Genomic DNA, 18,215 nt, shown 5'->3' on the forward strand with positions numbered 1-18,215 from the left:
ACTATTTGGTCTTGCTTTTTCAACTTCTCTATTGCCATCCACTTCTGTATAGAATGGCAAGGGCAGCCAGCCTTTTGCCTCTCCAAATCCTCAATTTCAGTTTTAAGGCATTTTAATCTTGTACTCCACATGTCCTTGATTTTTAAGTCCTCTAACTCCATTTTAAATTGTGCTTCATGTGGGCTAAAAGTTTAAAAAGCTGCTTGCGAGTTGCCGATCCCTGGGATAGATCAAATCTACCCCAGGTGCCTTTCTTATATGTAAATTTAACAATTTCTCTTCCACTTTCCTCTCAGTTATTAAAAATCATTCAGTGCCCTGTTAGAGTTTAATAAACTTCTGGCCTCCCCTGAATGTAGATGCAAAATACTCATTCAGTTTCTCAGCAACCTGAATAGAATCATCAACAGTCAAACCATCGATATCCAGTGGACCAATTTGATTCATCCCTTCTAGTGTTTACATAAGTAAATAAGTTTTTGCTGTTTTTCTTTGCATCCTTTGCCAAAGATTTCTTGTAATCTACCTTTGCTTGCCTAACCTCCTTTTTGTGACTTGATTATGGACTAGGTTATATCTGTTGTAGGCTTCTGTGTCTGCTGAAAATTTATATGTATCCCATGCATTTTTCTTCTCTGCCACAAGCCACATTAATTCGTCTGATATCAATTTAGGCTTAAACCTTGAACAGTATTTCTTAGTTGGTATGAAAAGCCTAGTAGCCTCCAAGATTAAGTCCCTGATGGCTTCCCATTTAGAATTCACCATTGGTAACATCACCAGTTGGTGCCTCCGTAGCCAGGTGGGAAGGAGCAGCAGTGCGTAGTACACGCTTCTTGATTAGACCGGGGTTCGAGCCCGTCACCACCAAATACAGAGGATGCGGAAAGGTCAAGGAATGACCACCGCCTTTTCCGGAGCAATATGGCCTTAGTTGCTAATGCTCCTAAAAACCAAATAACAAACAAACAAACAAACATCACCAGTTGATCCCACTGTATAGAATTTAAAACCTATCTGAGACCACTGTAACTACCTTTACGAAAGCAAAAACCCTTCCCCTTACCCTGGATGGTAGTTGCATCTTTAAGTAAATTCCACATCAGTGCACTGTGATCACTGCCACCTAGTGGTTCCTTTATCTGCAGATTCTTAATGCATGGATGATCACTGCTGATAATCAGATCAAGAGTATTGCACCCTCTTGTTGCTTCTTTAACATGCTGCTGTAGGAACGTCATCCAATAAATCCACAAAAGTATATATATATATATATATATATATATATATATATATATATATATATATAATCTTTATTGTGTACAAAGGATGTATACAATTTACCCTTCACGGCAGGAATGCCAGGGGCTTCACATTGGCTGGTGTACAAAGGCCTTAAGGACGGGGCCCACATCGAAGTTCGGGTTCGTCCCACAGGGCCAACAATATAATACGTTTCAGTTAAATTATTCTCAATATTCATAAAAATGTTATACAGTATTTTTGACATTATATGCAATATTATACAGACATCCTTTTTAAATTTATTATACTGCGACATTACTGTGCAGTTTGCCTGGTTGAGTTTAGGTCATCAAGGATCTCCCTCCGGTATTTGCGGTCCTTGACAAATTTGTAGAGGTCGCCTTCGATTGCTTGGACTGTGATAAGCGTCTGCTTGGGGAGAAAGCGGTCGCTAAGGGCTGGTCTGTTATGGTTGGAGCTGATCTCAGTCCGGGTTGAGGGATTCTCCAGCTGCACAGTTCCCATATGTTTGGCTCCGAGATTATTCCAGTGGTCATTTTGACAGTTAAGGTGAGGCGTCTTTCCATTATACGATTTGGCAGTCGGGCAAAATTCAGTGCGGTTGCCATCGCAGTTGTTCTTTGCTGGGGTGGACGATGATGTTTATGTGTGATCCAACGAAGGAGCCAGTATTCGGAGGAGTACACACGGTTGATATTCGTGGGGGCTGCAGATGCCCATATTTCTGAGGCGTATAACACGACGGAGTATACAGAGGTGTATACGTACCGCCGAGTCACATCCAGATCCTTAACGTGAAGTAGTTGTTGTTTGGTAATCCACCGCATTTTGCAGAATTTTGTTATGAGCTTGTCAATGAGGGGCTTGAAGGTCAGTTTGCAATCGAAAACTACTCCCAAGTCTGTATGTGTATTTACCACTGGAAGGAGAATGCCATTTAGAGAAACTTGGACTTCAGTGGGTTGGTGCTTCAACGAAAAGACAATCTGGGCTGATTTTGCAGGATTAATAAGTAGTCCAAATTGATGGAGATAGGATTCTAAGTCGTGTAGCTTTTGATTGATCTTTTCATTAATTTTTGAGATATGTTCCCCCGGGTTAATCTGGGTGTGTAACTTAATATCGTCAGCATAGCAGATTATGTCTTCTCTCTCTTGAACAAACGGAATAATGAGTGCAGTAAATAATGCTCCGGAGAGGACTCCGCCTTGGGGAACTCCTGCAGTGATTTTTCTTGAGATTATATCTTGATCCGCTGTAAGAACAATGATTCTGTCTGATAGCAGGGTTGTGAAAAACCACAACAAGTCACCTTTTATATGGAAGTAATTTTCTAGGAGGTGAACGAGTGAGGGAATGCTGATTGAGTCGAAGGCAGCTTACAGGTCGACATACGTAACGGCAAGTTCTGCTTTGGCTTCTAGTGCACTGAGAATGGTGCTGGTTATGGAAGTTAAATTGGTGACTGTGATCTTCCGGGAATGGCATAGTGAATTTGTGGGGGTTTGTGAGGCATGATTTGATTGGTGATGGTTGAAAGTAATGCCTTCTCCATAAGTTTCAAGAGGCTGGAAGAGCGAGAGATTGGCCTGAACTATTTAATGAGGGAGTTTAATTACAGGTGAAAACCTGACTGGTCCTTAAATTTTGCACATCAGTGTATAATATTTAAGTAAGGAAACGTAGATCACACTTCCTTACTTAAAAAATTACTTTGACATTACTGACTATTTTACTATAAGACTGTCGCTCAAGTCATACTCCAAACAACAAAAAATATGCACAGTAAAACGTATATGTAGCTAGTAACATATCAGAATATGTTCTATCCAATTGTTACTATCGATCCAAAGCTTACTGCTGCGATATGTCTGCTGGCTCCGACAGCAGCGCATACTCTCGATGCATATTATGTTTATTCCGCCAACTGTGTAATTAGCACTTATTAACAAGCTGAAGATTCCAAATTTCACACGCAAGCAAGTCTTGCTTGCTTGCGTGCGTGTGTGTGTGTGTGTGTGTGTGTGTGTGTGTGTGTGTGTGTGTGTGTGTGTGTGACCAACCCAAGAGTTCCAGTCACTATCTGGAAAGTTAAAATCCCCCCATTATAAGACATTCCAATTTACTGGCCCACTATTTCTCTGTATAGCTGTTCGTGTTACTCATCAGAGTTATCAGGCCTATAACACACTTCTACTCTAAATTTTGCTTTCCCATTGCTTATGTCACACCAAACTGACTTGAACATTGCACTGATTGCCCATGTCACCTGGATGCATTGCCTTAGATTTTACATGCTTCTTAACTAAGAGTAACCCCCCCTTCCTGTCCTTTTTGTACTCCCTATATTCAAATTCTGCATCCCTTATATCTGAGTGACACCACATCTCTGATATCTCAACAACATTTGATGTCTTGACCAGCACTTCAAATTCATCAAATTTATTTACTGTGCTCTTAGCATGGTGTAAATGCAAGTATATATGCACCTGTTCTTGCTCTTAGTTTCTTTGTTTCTTGATGACTCCCAGCAGTCCTTGAAATCCCCCAACATTTGGCTTTCAAAACTACTTCTCGTTTCAATATAAGCAGTGCAAGAATAATTTTCCCCTTTGCATGGCTATTGTTAATCTATTACTGTATGTATCCACAAGCTAACAGTTTTGTGACCCACGTAACACTGCCTCAGTAGCATCAGCAAATAATCTATTGTTAATCTATTACTGTATGTATCCCCAAGCTAACAGTTTTCTGACCCACGTAAACCTGCCTCAGTAGCATCAGCAAATAATCTTGTACCCTTTCTATTTAAGCATATCCCAACCCTGTAGAAGTAGTCTCTCCTGTTAAGCACAGACCACACAGAGAAAAATTCTACCCCATAAGCCTTGCACAGTCTCTTCCGGTTCAAATTGATTTACAAGGCTCTCGTATACTTCCTCCTATTGTGCGTAGATGGAATTGCAGACACTTTCAAATTTAATCCTAACTTGCAATTTTTTTCAACATTGCCCTGTACTTGTTAAGTAAGGCTGCAAATTTCCTCCTGTTAATGTCATTTGTGCCAACCTGTACAACTTCTGTGCCCCTGGCAGACATACCCTGGTCTTATTCCACCTATCCATTTTGCACTTGTGAGTGTTCTAGAAAGTCCTAGAGCATCATGCCAAGAACTAGGAAAAAGATTCTGGCTCCTCCAGTGGAAGAATCAGAAGAATCTTCGGAGGAAAGTTCGGAGTCGTCAATTGAAGTTACAGGAGAGGTCTCGAGTAGACCACCTGCAAGGAAAAGAATTCCAGATGGGAAGAGTTCAAGACAGAAGACACCTTTGGATTCACAGGAGAGTTCCTCGGAATTTGTACGGTGTATGTTAGAACCTACCACCTTGGAGAATTTAGATCATTATAGAAGTAAATTAAGGTCTTTTGTATCAACTTTAAAAAAGCCAAGTATACACGATCTAGATATTGTAATGGGATACTGGGACAAGATGGCTGAGCTGGTGCAGTCCTTAACTGTTCGAAATGTGTTCCTTGAGACTAAGTTGAACACCTTGACGGAGCAGAAAGAACAAGATGCGGCTGTTCAAAGATCATATGCAGAGGCTGTCAGTTCTAGTGAGGTAAAGTCCAAGAATAAAATGATTATAGTGAAGGCAAAGGCGGACAACTATAGTACTAGTGACCAAGTTAAGAGTGAGTTGATGGGACGAGTTGCCCCTGTCTTAACTGACGTCAAGATAGTATCAGTTCGACCTATAAGAAATAAAAGGGTAATGATCGAAACTGCTTCTGAAGTCGATGCTAAGAAAATTGAAGAGTGTACGGAGGTACAAAAGCTTGGGATGGAGGTTGAAAGGCCCCTTCGTCGATTACCAAGATTAGTAATTTTCGATGTTGATTCAGACGTAGATCGAGAGTCCCTAATAAAGGAATTGTGGGAAAGAAATTTGGTTGACGGATTTGTCAATAAAGACCAAGTTCTCTCCGAAATAAAAATACTTGCTAAAAATAAGGCAAGGAATTCTCCTGGGTATAATGTTGTGGTGGAGGTTTCCCCACGTGTAAGGAGATACCTTTTAAAATATTCAAGAGTGTTTTTGAATTGGAGCTCACACTGTGTTCGGGAGTTGTGGACACCGACACAATGTTACAAATGTATGGCGTATGGCCATGTGGCCCGGTACTGTGATGCGGGCGAGTTCTGCAGTCACTGTGCCGGGAGTGGTCACACCTTTAAGTCTTGTACGCAAAGAGCGGATGCTCCAAAATGTGTAAATTGCTGGAGGAGGAAGGTGCCTTCTGCACATGGTGCTAATGATCGAACTTGTCCAGAATATTTAAAGGCGGTAGATACTTTAAAGAGAAGAACTGAACAAGATTAGTTGGTATCATGTCGGGGTACCCCTTTTCCAGTAATTGTAGGAAGACTTCTCCCGGTTGGTGGCTGGGGGTCGTCGGTCACAGTAATGTCAGTGTTGGTGTTCATGGGGACTGGACCGGTGTGAGTAATGTATGATCAATTGTTAAAATGAAATTGAAAGATCAATTGTTATAATGAAATTGTAAGATCAATTGTTATTATTATTTAGTCTGACAGATACCAGACTGTGTTTCACTAGATAGGGCAACCTACCTCCTCGTGGTGGGGACGGAAACTCGTGGTGGGGGCGGAGATGCCGACTCCACCACGAGGCTAAAGGTTGTGCTATCTTTGATTTTTGTCATTAGTCAAGTTAGACTTTTGTAATTGTTTGATGTTTTTGTTAATTTGATTGACCAAGGTTGTTAACAAATAAAACAGTTATGATTGTAAGTGGCAGATGAGCTACGGCTCAGGTGGCCAATTGATTTAGCTTGATTAATGTAATAATATCCATTTTGCACAATATATTTGCTGTTTCCCTGACAATAAAGTTACCAACTACAACTAGCTCCAATATCCCATTGAAACATATCCCAACAATGAAGTTTGGGGCTGTTTATCACTGTTTGGTCTGGGACCATTGATTGCTTTGGACAAAACTATGAATTCTGAGTTCTGTCTAGACATTCTGAATAATAATGTGTTACTGTGTCATAGAAGCACTTTGGGGAAGGCCCATTCCTTTATCAGCAGAACAATGTTGTGAAGGACCAGTTTGAGGACATGAGTGTTGAAAAGCTGGACTGCCCAACCCAGAGTCCTGACACTCAATCCTATAGTGTAATGAATCAAATCGTCAAGTTCAAGTCAGAAGAGACTAGCCCAAAAAATAGAGTTGTACTGGTTGCTGCTTTAAGGATCAAATGGCAGAAAATATCAGACAACATTTACAAAAAAACCTGGTGGAGAATATTCCACAAAGGCTAAAAGCTGTCATAAAGGCTAAAGATTTCAGCACAGTATTAGTTTTGCTGTTAAGGAAAGTTTTGTAGATATGTTGGTGTCTGGATATTAATGTTAGGGTAGTGTATTCATATTTGCCCAAATCAGAAAGAATCACCAACCTGCCCTAACTGTATAAGAGTAGGAAAAATTACTATAGAAGAGGTCTGAGTACATGAAGCCATTGAAATGCTAAGATTAAAGGCCAATTATGAATAGAAACCAAACACAATACAGTCAGTTCTGCTGTAATGTGGTGCATGTTTGCACCACATTAGAATGAGCAGAAGCCTGAAAATTAGAATGAGCAGAAGCCTGAAAAACAAGATGCATGGTATTTCAGAGACTGCTGGGAGCCATTGCGGTACAAATAAACACATGGGTTGTGTTAGGGTAGCTAAGAATAGAAACAGGTGCAGGTATACTTGCGTGTACACCAATGCTAGGAGTTTAGTAAATACATTTGATGAATTTGAGGTATTGCTCAAAACATCAAAGGCAGATATTGTTGGGATATCAGAGACGTGGTGTCACACAGATATAAGGGATGCAGAACTGCAATTTGGGGAGTACAACGTCTACAGAAAGGATAGACAGGATAGGAAGGGGGGAGGGGTTATGCTATTAGTTAAGAAACACACAAAAACCAAGGAAGTGAAGCCAGTCGACATCGCTGGACAGTGCAGTGTTGAGTCAGTTTGGTGTGACATAAGCATTGGGAGATCAAAATTGAGAGTAGGAGTGTGCTATAGGCCTAATGACTCTGATGAGTATAATAAGGAACTGTACAGGGAAATAGAGTGGGCCAGTAAATCAGAGAGTCTTATAATGGGAGATTTTAATTTCCCAGATATTGACTGGAATTTGGGGGCTGGTTACTCACACACTAGCAGGGCTTTTGTGGATTTATTGGATGATTGTTTTCTACATCAGCATGTTCAGGAGGCAACTAGAGGGAGTAATACTCTTGATTTGATTATCAGCAGTGATTCTTCATGCATTAAGAATCTGCAGATAAATGAACCACTAGGTGGCAGTGATCACAGTGTGCTGAAGTGGGATTTACTGAAAGAGGTAACTACCATTAGGGGTAAAGGGAAGGGTTATTGCTTCCGTAAAGGCGACTACGATGGACTGAGACAGTATTTAAATTCTATACAGTGGGACCAACTGATGATGTTACCAACAGCAAATTCAAAATGGGAATCATTCAAAGAACGTATCTTGGAAGCTACTAGGCTTTACATACCAACTAAGAAATATTGTTCAAGGTTTAGGCCAAAATGGATGTCAGATAAACTAATGAGGCATATGGCAGAGAAGAAAAATGCGTGGGATACTTACAAATTAACACATGACACAGAAGCCTATGATAGATACAAGTTGATATGCAACCAAGTTACAAAGGAGGTTAGGCAGGCGAAGGCAGATTACGAGAAATCCTTGGCAAGGGATGCAAAGAAAAACAGCAAAGAGTTCTTTACTTATGTAAACTCTAGAAGGAAGGGGATGAATCAGATTGGTCCACTTGATATTGATGGGTCAACTGTTGATGATCCTGCTCAGGTAGCTAACAAACTAAATGAATATTTTGCATCGACATTCACACATGAGGAGTTATTCAGCAAGGGGAATGCCAGAGGTGTATTGAACTCTAGCAGTAAGCTACAGAATCTTGAAATAACTGGGAGTAAAGTGGAGGAGAAATTGTTGAAGATAAACACAAGAAAGGCACCCGGGGTGGATGGGATCTATCCAGTTATATTAAAGGAGGCAGCAAAGGAAGTAAGCAAACCCTTAGCCATAATTATGAGAGCTTCCTTGGACTCAGGGGAGGTACCCATAGACTGGAAATGTGCAAATGTGACCCCAATTCACAAAGGAGGATCAAAGGCTGACACAAGTAACTATAGACCTGTGAGCTTAACTTCTGTTCCAGGAAAATTAATGGAGGCACTGGTTAAAGAAGCACTGCAGGATCATTTAGACAAGACTTCAGTTATAGCTCAGACACAGCATGGTTTTGTTAAGGGGAAGTCTTGCCTGACCAACTTGATTGGATACTATGATGCAGTCACAAAAGAACTGGATGCAGGGAATAACTTTGATATTATATACTTGGATCTTAGAAAGGCTTTTGATACTGTTGCACATGGAAGACTGCTACACAAATTGGAGCAGTGTGACATTGGAGGCAAATTGCTGCTATGGATAAAGGGGTGGTTGAGTGGGAGAAGACAGAGAGTGGTAATCAATGGACACTGCTCATCGTGGACTAATGTTATTAGTGGAGTCCCTCAGGGCTCAGTGTTGGGTCCATTATTGTTTTCTGTATTTATAAATGATATTGATGATGGTATATCAAGCTTAATGTCCAAGTTTGCAGACGATACAAAGGTTGGCAGGGTTGTCAAGGACACTACTGACACTACACTGCTGCAACAGGATCTGGAAAGGTTGAGCAGATGGGCTGAGAGGTGGCAAATGAAGTTTAACATTGACAAATGTAAAGTACTACACATGGGAAACAGCAACCCCAGAGTAACGTATCAACTCTGTGGTACTACACTGACAGTGGTAGAGAATGAAAGGGACTTGGGGGTGATTGTGCAGGCAGATATGAAGTTCTCTGAGCAGTGCAGACGGGCTGCAAGAGTAGCTCATGGAGTATTGTCAATGATATACAGGAATTTTTCCAGCAGGGATAAGGAGGTGATTATTCCATTGTACAAGGCAATGGTCAGGCCACACCTAGAGTACTGTATACAGGTCTGGAGGCCTGTATACAGTACTCTAGATTAGTGAATGGAACAAAGGGGTGCTCTTACGAAGAAAGGCTTAAGTTTTGCAAATTACAGTGTCTGGAGACTAGGCACCAGTGAGGTGATCTGATAGAGGTGTATAAAGCCTTGAATGGTTTAAGCATGCTCAATGCTGATGGGATTCTTCCTCTAGCTCAGAAAAATCACCTGAGAGGGCATAAATTCAAATTGAGGAAAGACAGATGTAGGATAGACGTGCGGAAATTTGCCTTTAGCCAGCGGGTGGTTGGTTGGTGGAACAGACTGCCATCCCTTGTGGTGGAGGTTGATAGCCTAAATAAGTTTAAGGCTCAGCTGGACAGGTATTTTGAACGAACAGAGGGGTGAAGTGGAAGTGGGTTTTTTTTTTTTTTTTTTTGGCTGATGCTGCATAAGCTTGCTTTCTTGCATCAAATGCCTCTACTAATGCTAATGTGTTCCTAAAAATGTGTGTTATGACATTTCACACAATAAAATCAACAGAACTTATGGGAAAAATAGGGATAAGGGCAGAGCACTCAAAAAAAAAAAAAAAAAAAAATTCAGTCTTGTAAGTGAAACACTACCAGACTGAAAAAGTTCGAGACCCAATAAAATTGCTAACACAGGTTAAATTTCTAATAAATAAATATTACAGTAAATTCAGCTTAAAAAACAGAAATGAAGAGAAGATTCAGAAAATTTATTTGTTTTTTATATGATTGAAGAACATGCAAGAACTATTCACAATGAAAGCCCAACGTTTTGTGCCTTCAAGAGCTGTACTTTTACAAAGGAGTTGTCGAAGAATTACCTTTAATTGCAGGATTGATTAGTAGAATGAGACTTACTGCCAGGCAGTCATAGCTGTAATCAACCCAAATATTATGGTTACAAAATTGACTGGTCTGTACACTTCTCGTGCCTACCTAAATGGATAATTAGGATAGCTCTGCATCTCTATACTACCAATGCAATAAGGCCTATCAGCAAATCCAGCTCTCTGTCAATATCTGGAGGAAGCTACTCAAAATATTACTTTGTCATTAGGCACAATTCCAAACTCTAGCATATGGAAGAGCCCTTTGGAATAAGAGAACTGCTTGAGGACTTAATATTAACCATCAACTTAATGGTACTCCATAGACCAATGAATGAAATACGTTGATAAGGCTCTGGATAAAGAAGAAGAAAGTGGATTTTGCTACATAAGAGTTTCTTGATTTGACAAATGTAAAACTGAAAGAAGGAAGTTTCATTTGGCCTCAAGAAAACTCAAAGATGGTGTATTCAAAACAAAGCTACAGGATACCAAACTAGCAGCTTGGTGATTATTTAAAGTAGTTGTGCTTAAATTTCTTGGAAGAAGGAAAGAAGGTTAACTGGTGTCAATTTTACTACAATATTATGAAGATATCTGGGTTGCCAAATGTCTTTGAAAATTCTTTTCTTCATTCCCATGTAAGTAATGAGCAAGGGGAACATTTTTATTGGGATATATCCCTGATGGAAAAGTGGTACCAAGATTGCTAGGATACTGCCATGATGCAAGATTACTACTGTGGGAAAGTGAAAAGAGTATGTAGCTCATTATATGTTTCATTAAAGTATTTTAGAATGGACATGACTCATTTTTAAGATAGCATAAGTATTATTGTATGATATTTGAAATTGATCATTCATCAATTTAACCAAAATTCAGTAAATTGATAAATGACAAAATTCAAATCAGATTTCAAACATTTTATACTGTATATATTTCGGTGGAGAGATGTGTTAGAGACAATTTTGATATTTCTGGAATCGGCAGATCAGTTTCGTTAAAAATCTGCAACTTTTTCTGTAAAGATGGTGTTTTTTTTTTTTTTTTTTGTCTGTTTTATTGTAATAGTATAACGAGCAGCTATACAGGCAGAGTAGCTCGTATAGCTTTGTTTCAGAATTTCAATATCTGAAATTAACATTTCAGATATTGATTGGAACTCATGGGTTGGCAGAATCACAGAGTAGCAAAACATTTCTTGATTTGTTAGATTACTGCTTTCTGCTTTTGGGGAGGCAACATTGGAAAGTAGTGTTGTTGCTACTGCTGCTCTAGTTATTAGTAGTAATTCTTCATATATTAAGAATCTTCATGTTACAGAACCTTTATGTGGCAGTGATCATTGCATATCCATATGGGGTTTATTCAAAGAAATGACTACAGTTTGTTGTTTACACAAATTATAATGGGTTCAAGCATTTTTCAAACTTTTTTTCGGAGGTACCAGCTAATTTTAAAAAATGTAAATGTTAGCTGGAATATGTTTAGAGAAGTAATCTTAGATTCCACTAAGTGTTTAACACCAGTTATTATTATTAGCCAAATGGTGCAAGGAAGCCTGAGGCTTATGCTACACCAGCCAAAAAAAAAATTCCCCAAGTTACCCTGAGAGAGAGAGAGAGACGTAGAAAGGAATTGCCAAGAAAGAGAAGAATGACAATATCCAGCTCAGGACCCTGGGTTTGCCAAGCCCATACTCACCAGATGTGAGCCCCTGGGGTTATTAAAAGATTATTCAAGATTTAGACCACAATGGATGTCTGATGGCTTAGAAGCAGGGGGGGGGGGGGAAGCATGATATGATTACAGTGAAATATGGAGAAATAGTTATCTATGCATACATACCCTGAGCAGAACACTGATAGTAATTATTATCATTATAAATTGTGAAGGGATATGAATCTTACAGTAAGATTCATATCCCTTCATAAGCATGGGATGATTACAGTGAAATATGGAGAAATAGTTATCTATGCATACATACCCTGAGCAGAACACTGATAGTAATTATTATCATTATAAATTGTGAAGGGATATGAATCTTACAGTAAGTAAAAACTAGTCAGTATACCTTCGTACACAAAGTTTTTAGAGATGAGGTTAGTAGAACTCTATCAAATAATGACTGGGAGTTAACTGACTTTATAATAACAGTAAATATGATTATAGAGAAATTATTGCATCAAAAAAGTGGGGAAAAAAAGTACCTGTGGCCAATGGAATCTATCTAATTAAATTAAAAGAAATAGCTAAACCTTTGGCCATGTTGAGATGATTCAGGGGAAGTACCTAAAGATTGCAAATGTATCCCATGTTTGTAGGGGTGGTTCAAAGGATGAAGTGGATAACTATAATTTGTCACTTCGTCTTCTATGCTAGGGAAAATAATGGAATCATTAGTTTAAGAAATAATACAAGTCCATCTTGATAAGGTTGTCGGTGGCAACCACAGCATGGCTTTGTTGGGGGGGGGGAATCATGCTTAACAAATCTGATTAGCTGCTGAGTTGTCACAAAGGAACTGGATGCAAAGAATAATTTTAACATTATCTACTTAGATTTTCATAAAAGGCCATTGATGCACAATTGCTCTGTAACACTAGCCAACACAATTTTTATCTCCAAGAACTTCAGTGCTGTTTTTAACCAATTTTTATGCGTAGATTTTAAAAATCACCATGATAGTATCACATCACGGTTATTAAATATAGAGGGAGTTATGTTTTGCCATATGTCAATTTTGCCCAATTTAGCCAGTAATGTATGACATACTGATTTATTTTAACAGTTATAAGCTCTTAATTTTAGTAATCGATTCTGGCCTCAGTTTTCTTGTGATAAATATAATCAGACTTCTACTTATGGTTCTTAGGTTTAAATTCTGACGAAACAATTTGAAGAGAATACACTTAGCATTTTTGGTGAGGATTTTCGTAGACCACTTCTGGTCAATATCTGGACCCTTTTTGGTTGGTCATATTCTATATCTAGAAAGTTAAATTCCCTATTATGTCTAAGCGTAGCAGTTGGACACCCATATCATCTCTCTGCACTGCCATAAATTCTATGCTTCTTCACCAATTGCTGCTTTTCCCCCATTTCTTACTGTACACATTGTACTCACCACGTTCCAATCCTGCATAACTTGTCTGAGTGGCACCATGTTTCCAATATCCCTGCTATGTGTGCATTTATTGACTTACCCAGTTGGTTAAATTCACCAAATTTGTTTATATCATTCCTAGCATTAGTGCACATTCAAGTATTCATGAACCTATTTTTGCTTTTAGTAATCCTAACATGACCCATGTATTTGCTTGTCCCATGATGACTCCTGACACACTCGTTTTTCAGGTTGCTGTATGTTCCAGTAGAAGTAGTGCATGAATCACTTCTTCCCTTGTCTGCAACCGTTGTTAATCTATTAGTCTATGTATCTCCCCAAGCTAGGAGTTTTTTTCGACCCAGCTAACACCTTGATAGTATCGGCAAATTTATTTATTTTTTTTTACATCATATGGATAACGAAATATAAATTATCTCTAATAGGCAGGTAACTGATTGTGGTTTTTGATTCTTTAAGATTACAAATTCTAATCAAACTTCATAAAGTTCATTTTTGTTAAGCTTATATTTTCTGTTAATTTCTGTGAAAGAAACCCCCCATTAAGATCAGTTAAAGAAGGAGATGCCAATCATTGCATTAGCAGAGGCATACGATGCACGAAAGCAAGCTTATGCAGCATCAACCAAGGGGGGAACCTCCCATTTCACCCCTCCATTCTTTGACACACTGATCAGTTTTAATGTTTGTTCTTTACTTTTGTTTCAGACCATAAGAAATAAGGCTGGTGTTGGGTCCCTCCTTGGAGCATAAATAATGAATATGAATTAAATTTATATGCTTCATATGAAATGGCTTGAGTTCAGAGCATCACATGGAAAGAGTTTATCACCGAATGAAAACAATTTTTTTTTTTTTTTGACAAAACATGGTTGAATATCTAAAACTGTTATAAGTAGTGGTTCTGTAGATAATTCTAAGAAGTATAATTATAACCTCCCAACAATATTCTGGATAGGGCTGGTGGAGAGGATGGTGCATACAGTTATATCTTGATTAACAAATCCTCTGCAAATGAAGCTCCTTTATAATAAAGTTTGCAAATAACACACTATAGCACATGCACAAGTTTGTAGTGGGGATTTTTGACATACATAATTTCTCTCCATGCTATGCAGATCAGTAGTTTATGGTCATCAGTACCATACAAACTGTAGGTACATATTACATAGTTATTTTAATATTTTTTATAAAATAATAAAATATTAAGTTGCTCAGTATGTCTAGAAAATGCAAAGCAATATGTTTAGAAACTAAAACTCAGGTTAGAAGCTTGAGAAAAGTCATGTAGCACAGTCATTGTGGTTGGCACAATGAATGTTAAAAAAACAATTTTAAATCAAGCTGATAAAAATAAGGGTTCTGTGCAGAATTGTAGTGACCTTGCTGCACATAACTGTAGTAGCAATATAAAGAAAATGGAAAAAATTTAAGTAATTAGGTACATGATATGACACAACATATGCCACTCACCTAGGCAGTAATTCAACCAAAACATTAAAGTTATTTAACCATTTAAAGACCCAAAAAGCTGAAGAAATCACTGAGACTTTTGTGGCTTCTTGCAGATGGTTTGAGAAATTCAAAAACCGTACAAAGATTCATAATGTTGGATTTATGGGCAAAGCCACAAGTGCCAATGTCCAGGCAGCAGCAGAATTTCCTGCTAAACTGCAACCCTTAGGGGAGCGAGCAAGATACCTGCCAAATTTGGTATTCAGTGTGAATTAAAGCAGGCTATTCTAGAAACGCTTGCCTTCCAAAACTTTCATCTCCCAAGATAAGGAAAGAGCTGGATTTAAAGCAGCCAAAGACCGATTAACACTGCTGCTGCTGGGCACAAATGCATCTGGGGGATATGAAGTTAAACCAGTGCTTGTTTACTTTACCATTCTGGAAGGCCTCAAGCTATGAAGGGATTGTCCAAACCTAATTTACTGATTGGTTTGTCAACTGTTTTTGTCCTGCTGTCCATAACAAAATTTCGAATCCAAGGCACTTTTGCTACTGGAAAATACCTCCAGCCATCCTTCAAACCTTGGCACACTTCAAACATGTATTCCTGTCGTAGAGATGTTTTTTACCCTCCAAACACAACTTATCTGCTACAATCAGTGGACTAGGGCATTATAGCAGCCTTTAAAGTCTACCATCTGAGATGCACTTTTAGCCAATTGCTTGAGGCTAATGATGGTAAAAAACAGTCAATCAAACACTTCTGGAAAGATGACACCATTATGAAAGCAATATTAGAGAGACCTGTAATGAAGTGACAGATAAGTGTTTTCATGATGTTTGGAGACAGGTGTGGCCCCAGGGCCATGCAAATGAGGGAGTGCTTTGGATGCACCGCACCAGCACCCTGGGCACCTCCATAGCCAGGTGGGAAGGAGCAGCAGTGCGTAGCACACGCTTCTTGATTAGACCGGGGTTCGAGCCCGTCACCACCAAATACAGAGGAAGCGGAAAGGTCAGGGAATGACCACTGCATATCCCGGAGCAATATGGCCTTAGTTGCTAATGCTCCTAAAAAACCAAATAACAACCAGCCCCCCCCCCCAGTCGAGGGAGCCATCAAAGTCTTGACATAATTAAGCAAGGCCCCTTAATCCCTTTTGCATCCTGGCCCTCAAATATCTTTGCACGGCCCTGTGTGGCCTAATGTTAAAGAATGTGATAGAGTAGAATGTGAGACTAACAAATGAGGAACTCTGAGAGTTAACAAAGCAACAAGCAAAGTTCAGAAAATAACAAAGATGTTCCTCCAGAGAGGATGTTAACAACAGAGTTATTTTTTTAGTGTAGGAATATATCCATATTTCTGCTATGGTATTTCTACTTCTGATAACAAAGTTTCTTTTTATGAACAAAAGTTCTGGAACACATCTATTTCATAAGCTGAGGTATTACTGTATTTTCATGCTAAGATATCAGTTGTCTTTCTTTGACACTTCTTTCAGTGATGAGATGTATAGTTTTTATCTTTGATAACATAATTGTTTGTTAATTGACCATAGTAATTTTAGAGTAATATTCTATTTTTATACAAAAAAAAATATTTTGTTATTATAGTTTGGGCTGACCAGTTAACTGAGAGTGCCCGGGGTAAGCATCATATTGGAGATTTTTTGCCTCCTGAAGAATTAGAAAAGTTTATGGAAAAATGGGAAGCTGTGAAAGAAGGACGTGCCCCAGATCTTTCTGATTATAAAGATTTTAAGCTGAAATCAGACAACATTGGTTATCAGATGTTACAGAAATTAGGTTGGACAGAAGGACAAGGATTGGGGGCAGATGGATCCGGCATCATTGCTCCTGTCAATAAGTAAGTGGTTGTAATGAATAGTGTTAAAATTAAATTACGTCTCATCATATTGAAAGAATTTATAAATTAATTATGATTAAGCTGATAATGCAGAATAAATATGTTTATTCTGCATTATCATTTTTACTATAGAGTATTCCATAAGTTAATATCAAGAACAAAGTGACTTATTTAGTGAATAATTAGTACAGCTTATTGATTGAAATTTATAGTGAGAAAAATTTGTTCTGGTAATAAAATTCACTGCCTTGTTGAAGATTAAAAGTAGATGTTTCTACTGCTGTTTTTTCTAAGTTTTATCTCTAAGATTAGTTAATATGCCTCTGTGTTGACTAATGCAAGAAATTTATTCCTGGAAAAACTTGCCCATTCAAACAACTGTAGGGAATTATTATAAAATATGTATGTTCAATATACACACTTCACATGAACACAGTGATGCAAATGATTGTTTGAGGTGTGGTCTTACTGCAGAAGTGACAATTTTGTGTTAAAGGTTCACAACATTACGTACTTATACTGCAGTCAGTGACATGGTCCTCACCTTCCAATCGTTCGTAAACTCTATCCATTCTCTGACTGCATGGTTATAATGAGCAGACATTGTATCTCTTTCTGGAACTATTCCAGATATTCACCTTGCTCATAAAAGAATGCTATGCAGTGATGCGGAAAGAAACCGGTTGGCAAACATACCATACCATACCATGACATGCCAGAAATTGAGCAGTATTGGTTATCAGATGTTATAGAAATTAGAAATGTCCATATCAGGTCATATCAAAGGTAAGCAGTAAAACTTTCAAAGATTTCAGCAAACCAAATGTACATAGCTGAAATCATTTTGCCTATACACACACATTCCCATCTGGTGTGCTGCAGCATTACATTGTGCCACAAAATTTTAACATGTTAGCAACTGACCATAGGTTCTAGTTCTGATAATATCAAGGCAGTCTTTGGTGGGTTGGAAAACTGCCGAATGGGGGGGGGGGGAAATACATGAGCAAATAGATAACAGCAGCTACAGGCAGGGATGGAAGTGATTCTTGCACTACTTCTATTGGAATAGCCTGGAAAACAAGGTGTTAGGAATTTCAAGGCTTGCTTGCAAGTATACATGCATCAGTTTCTTGGTGTATTGATGTACATGCAAGTATACATTGGTCTTGGTGTATTGGTGTGCATGCAAGTATTGTGGATCTTCAGGTAATTCTCCAGTGGGGCAAAGACAACTTAGTTTATTTCAATCCTTCTAAAACTCAGTCTTGTCTTATATCTTGCAAAAAGGATTCTTCTGCTCCTATGCTTATCTTTGGTGACACTCCGATTTCTAGGCAAAATGATATATCACTTTTGGGGATTACCCTGACTTCTAATCTCTTGGCACAAGCTCATTACAAATATTGCTTCCTCTTCATCTAAAAAACTTGGTTTTCTCTTTCGCTCTCGGCATTACTTTTCTTCCAAACAGCTGTTCACTCTGAACAAATCTCAAATCCGCCCTACCATGGAATATTGTTCCCACAT

At 38.6% G+C, this 18,215-nt stretch overlaps 1 protein-coding gene across 1 annotated transcript in view; it reads left to right on the forward strand.

Annotated features, from left to right (window-relative positions):
* The window catches only part of LOC150089342 (SURP and G-patch domain-containing protein 1-like), a 306,779-nt gene that overhangs the window by 218,580 nt on the left and 69,984 nt on the right, over positions 1 to 18,215 (forward strand). Inside the window, exon 10 of the mRNA XM_090368518.1 lies at positions 16,433 to 16,685. Within this exon, the coding sequence (XP_090224644.1) occupies positions 16,433 to 16,685 (253 nt within the window). The remainder of the gene's footprint in view (positions 1 to 16,432; positions 16,686 to 18,215) is intronic.

The sequence above is a fragment of the Mastigoproctus giganteus genome, chromosome 2 (assembly GCF_048544385.1).
Source record: "Mastigoproctus giganteus isolate SK-2022 chromosome 2, ASM4854438v1, whole genome shotgun sequence".
Lineage (NCBI taxonomy): Eukaryota > Metazoa > Arthropoda > Arachnida > Uropygi > Thelyphonidae > Mastigoproctus > Mastigoproctus giganteus.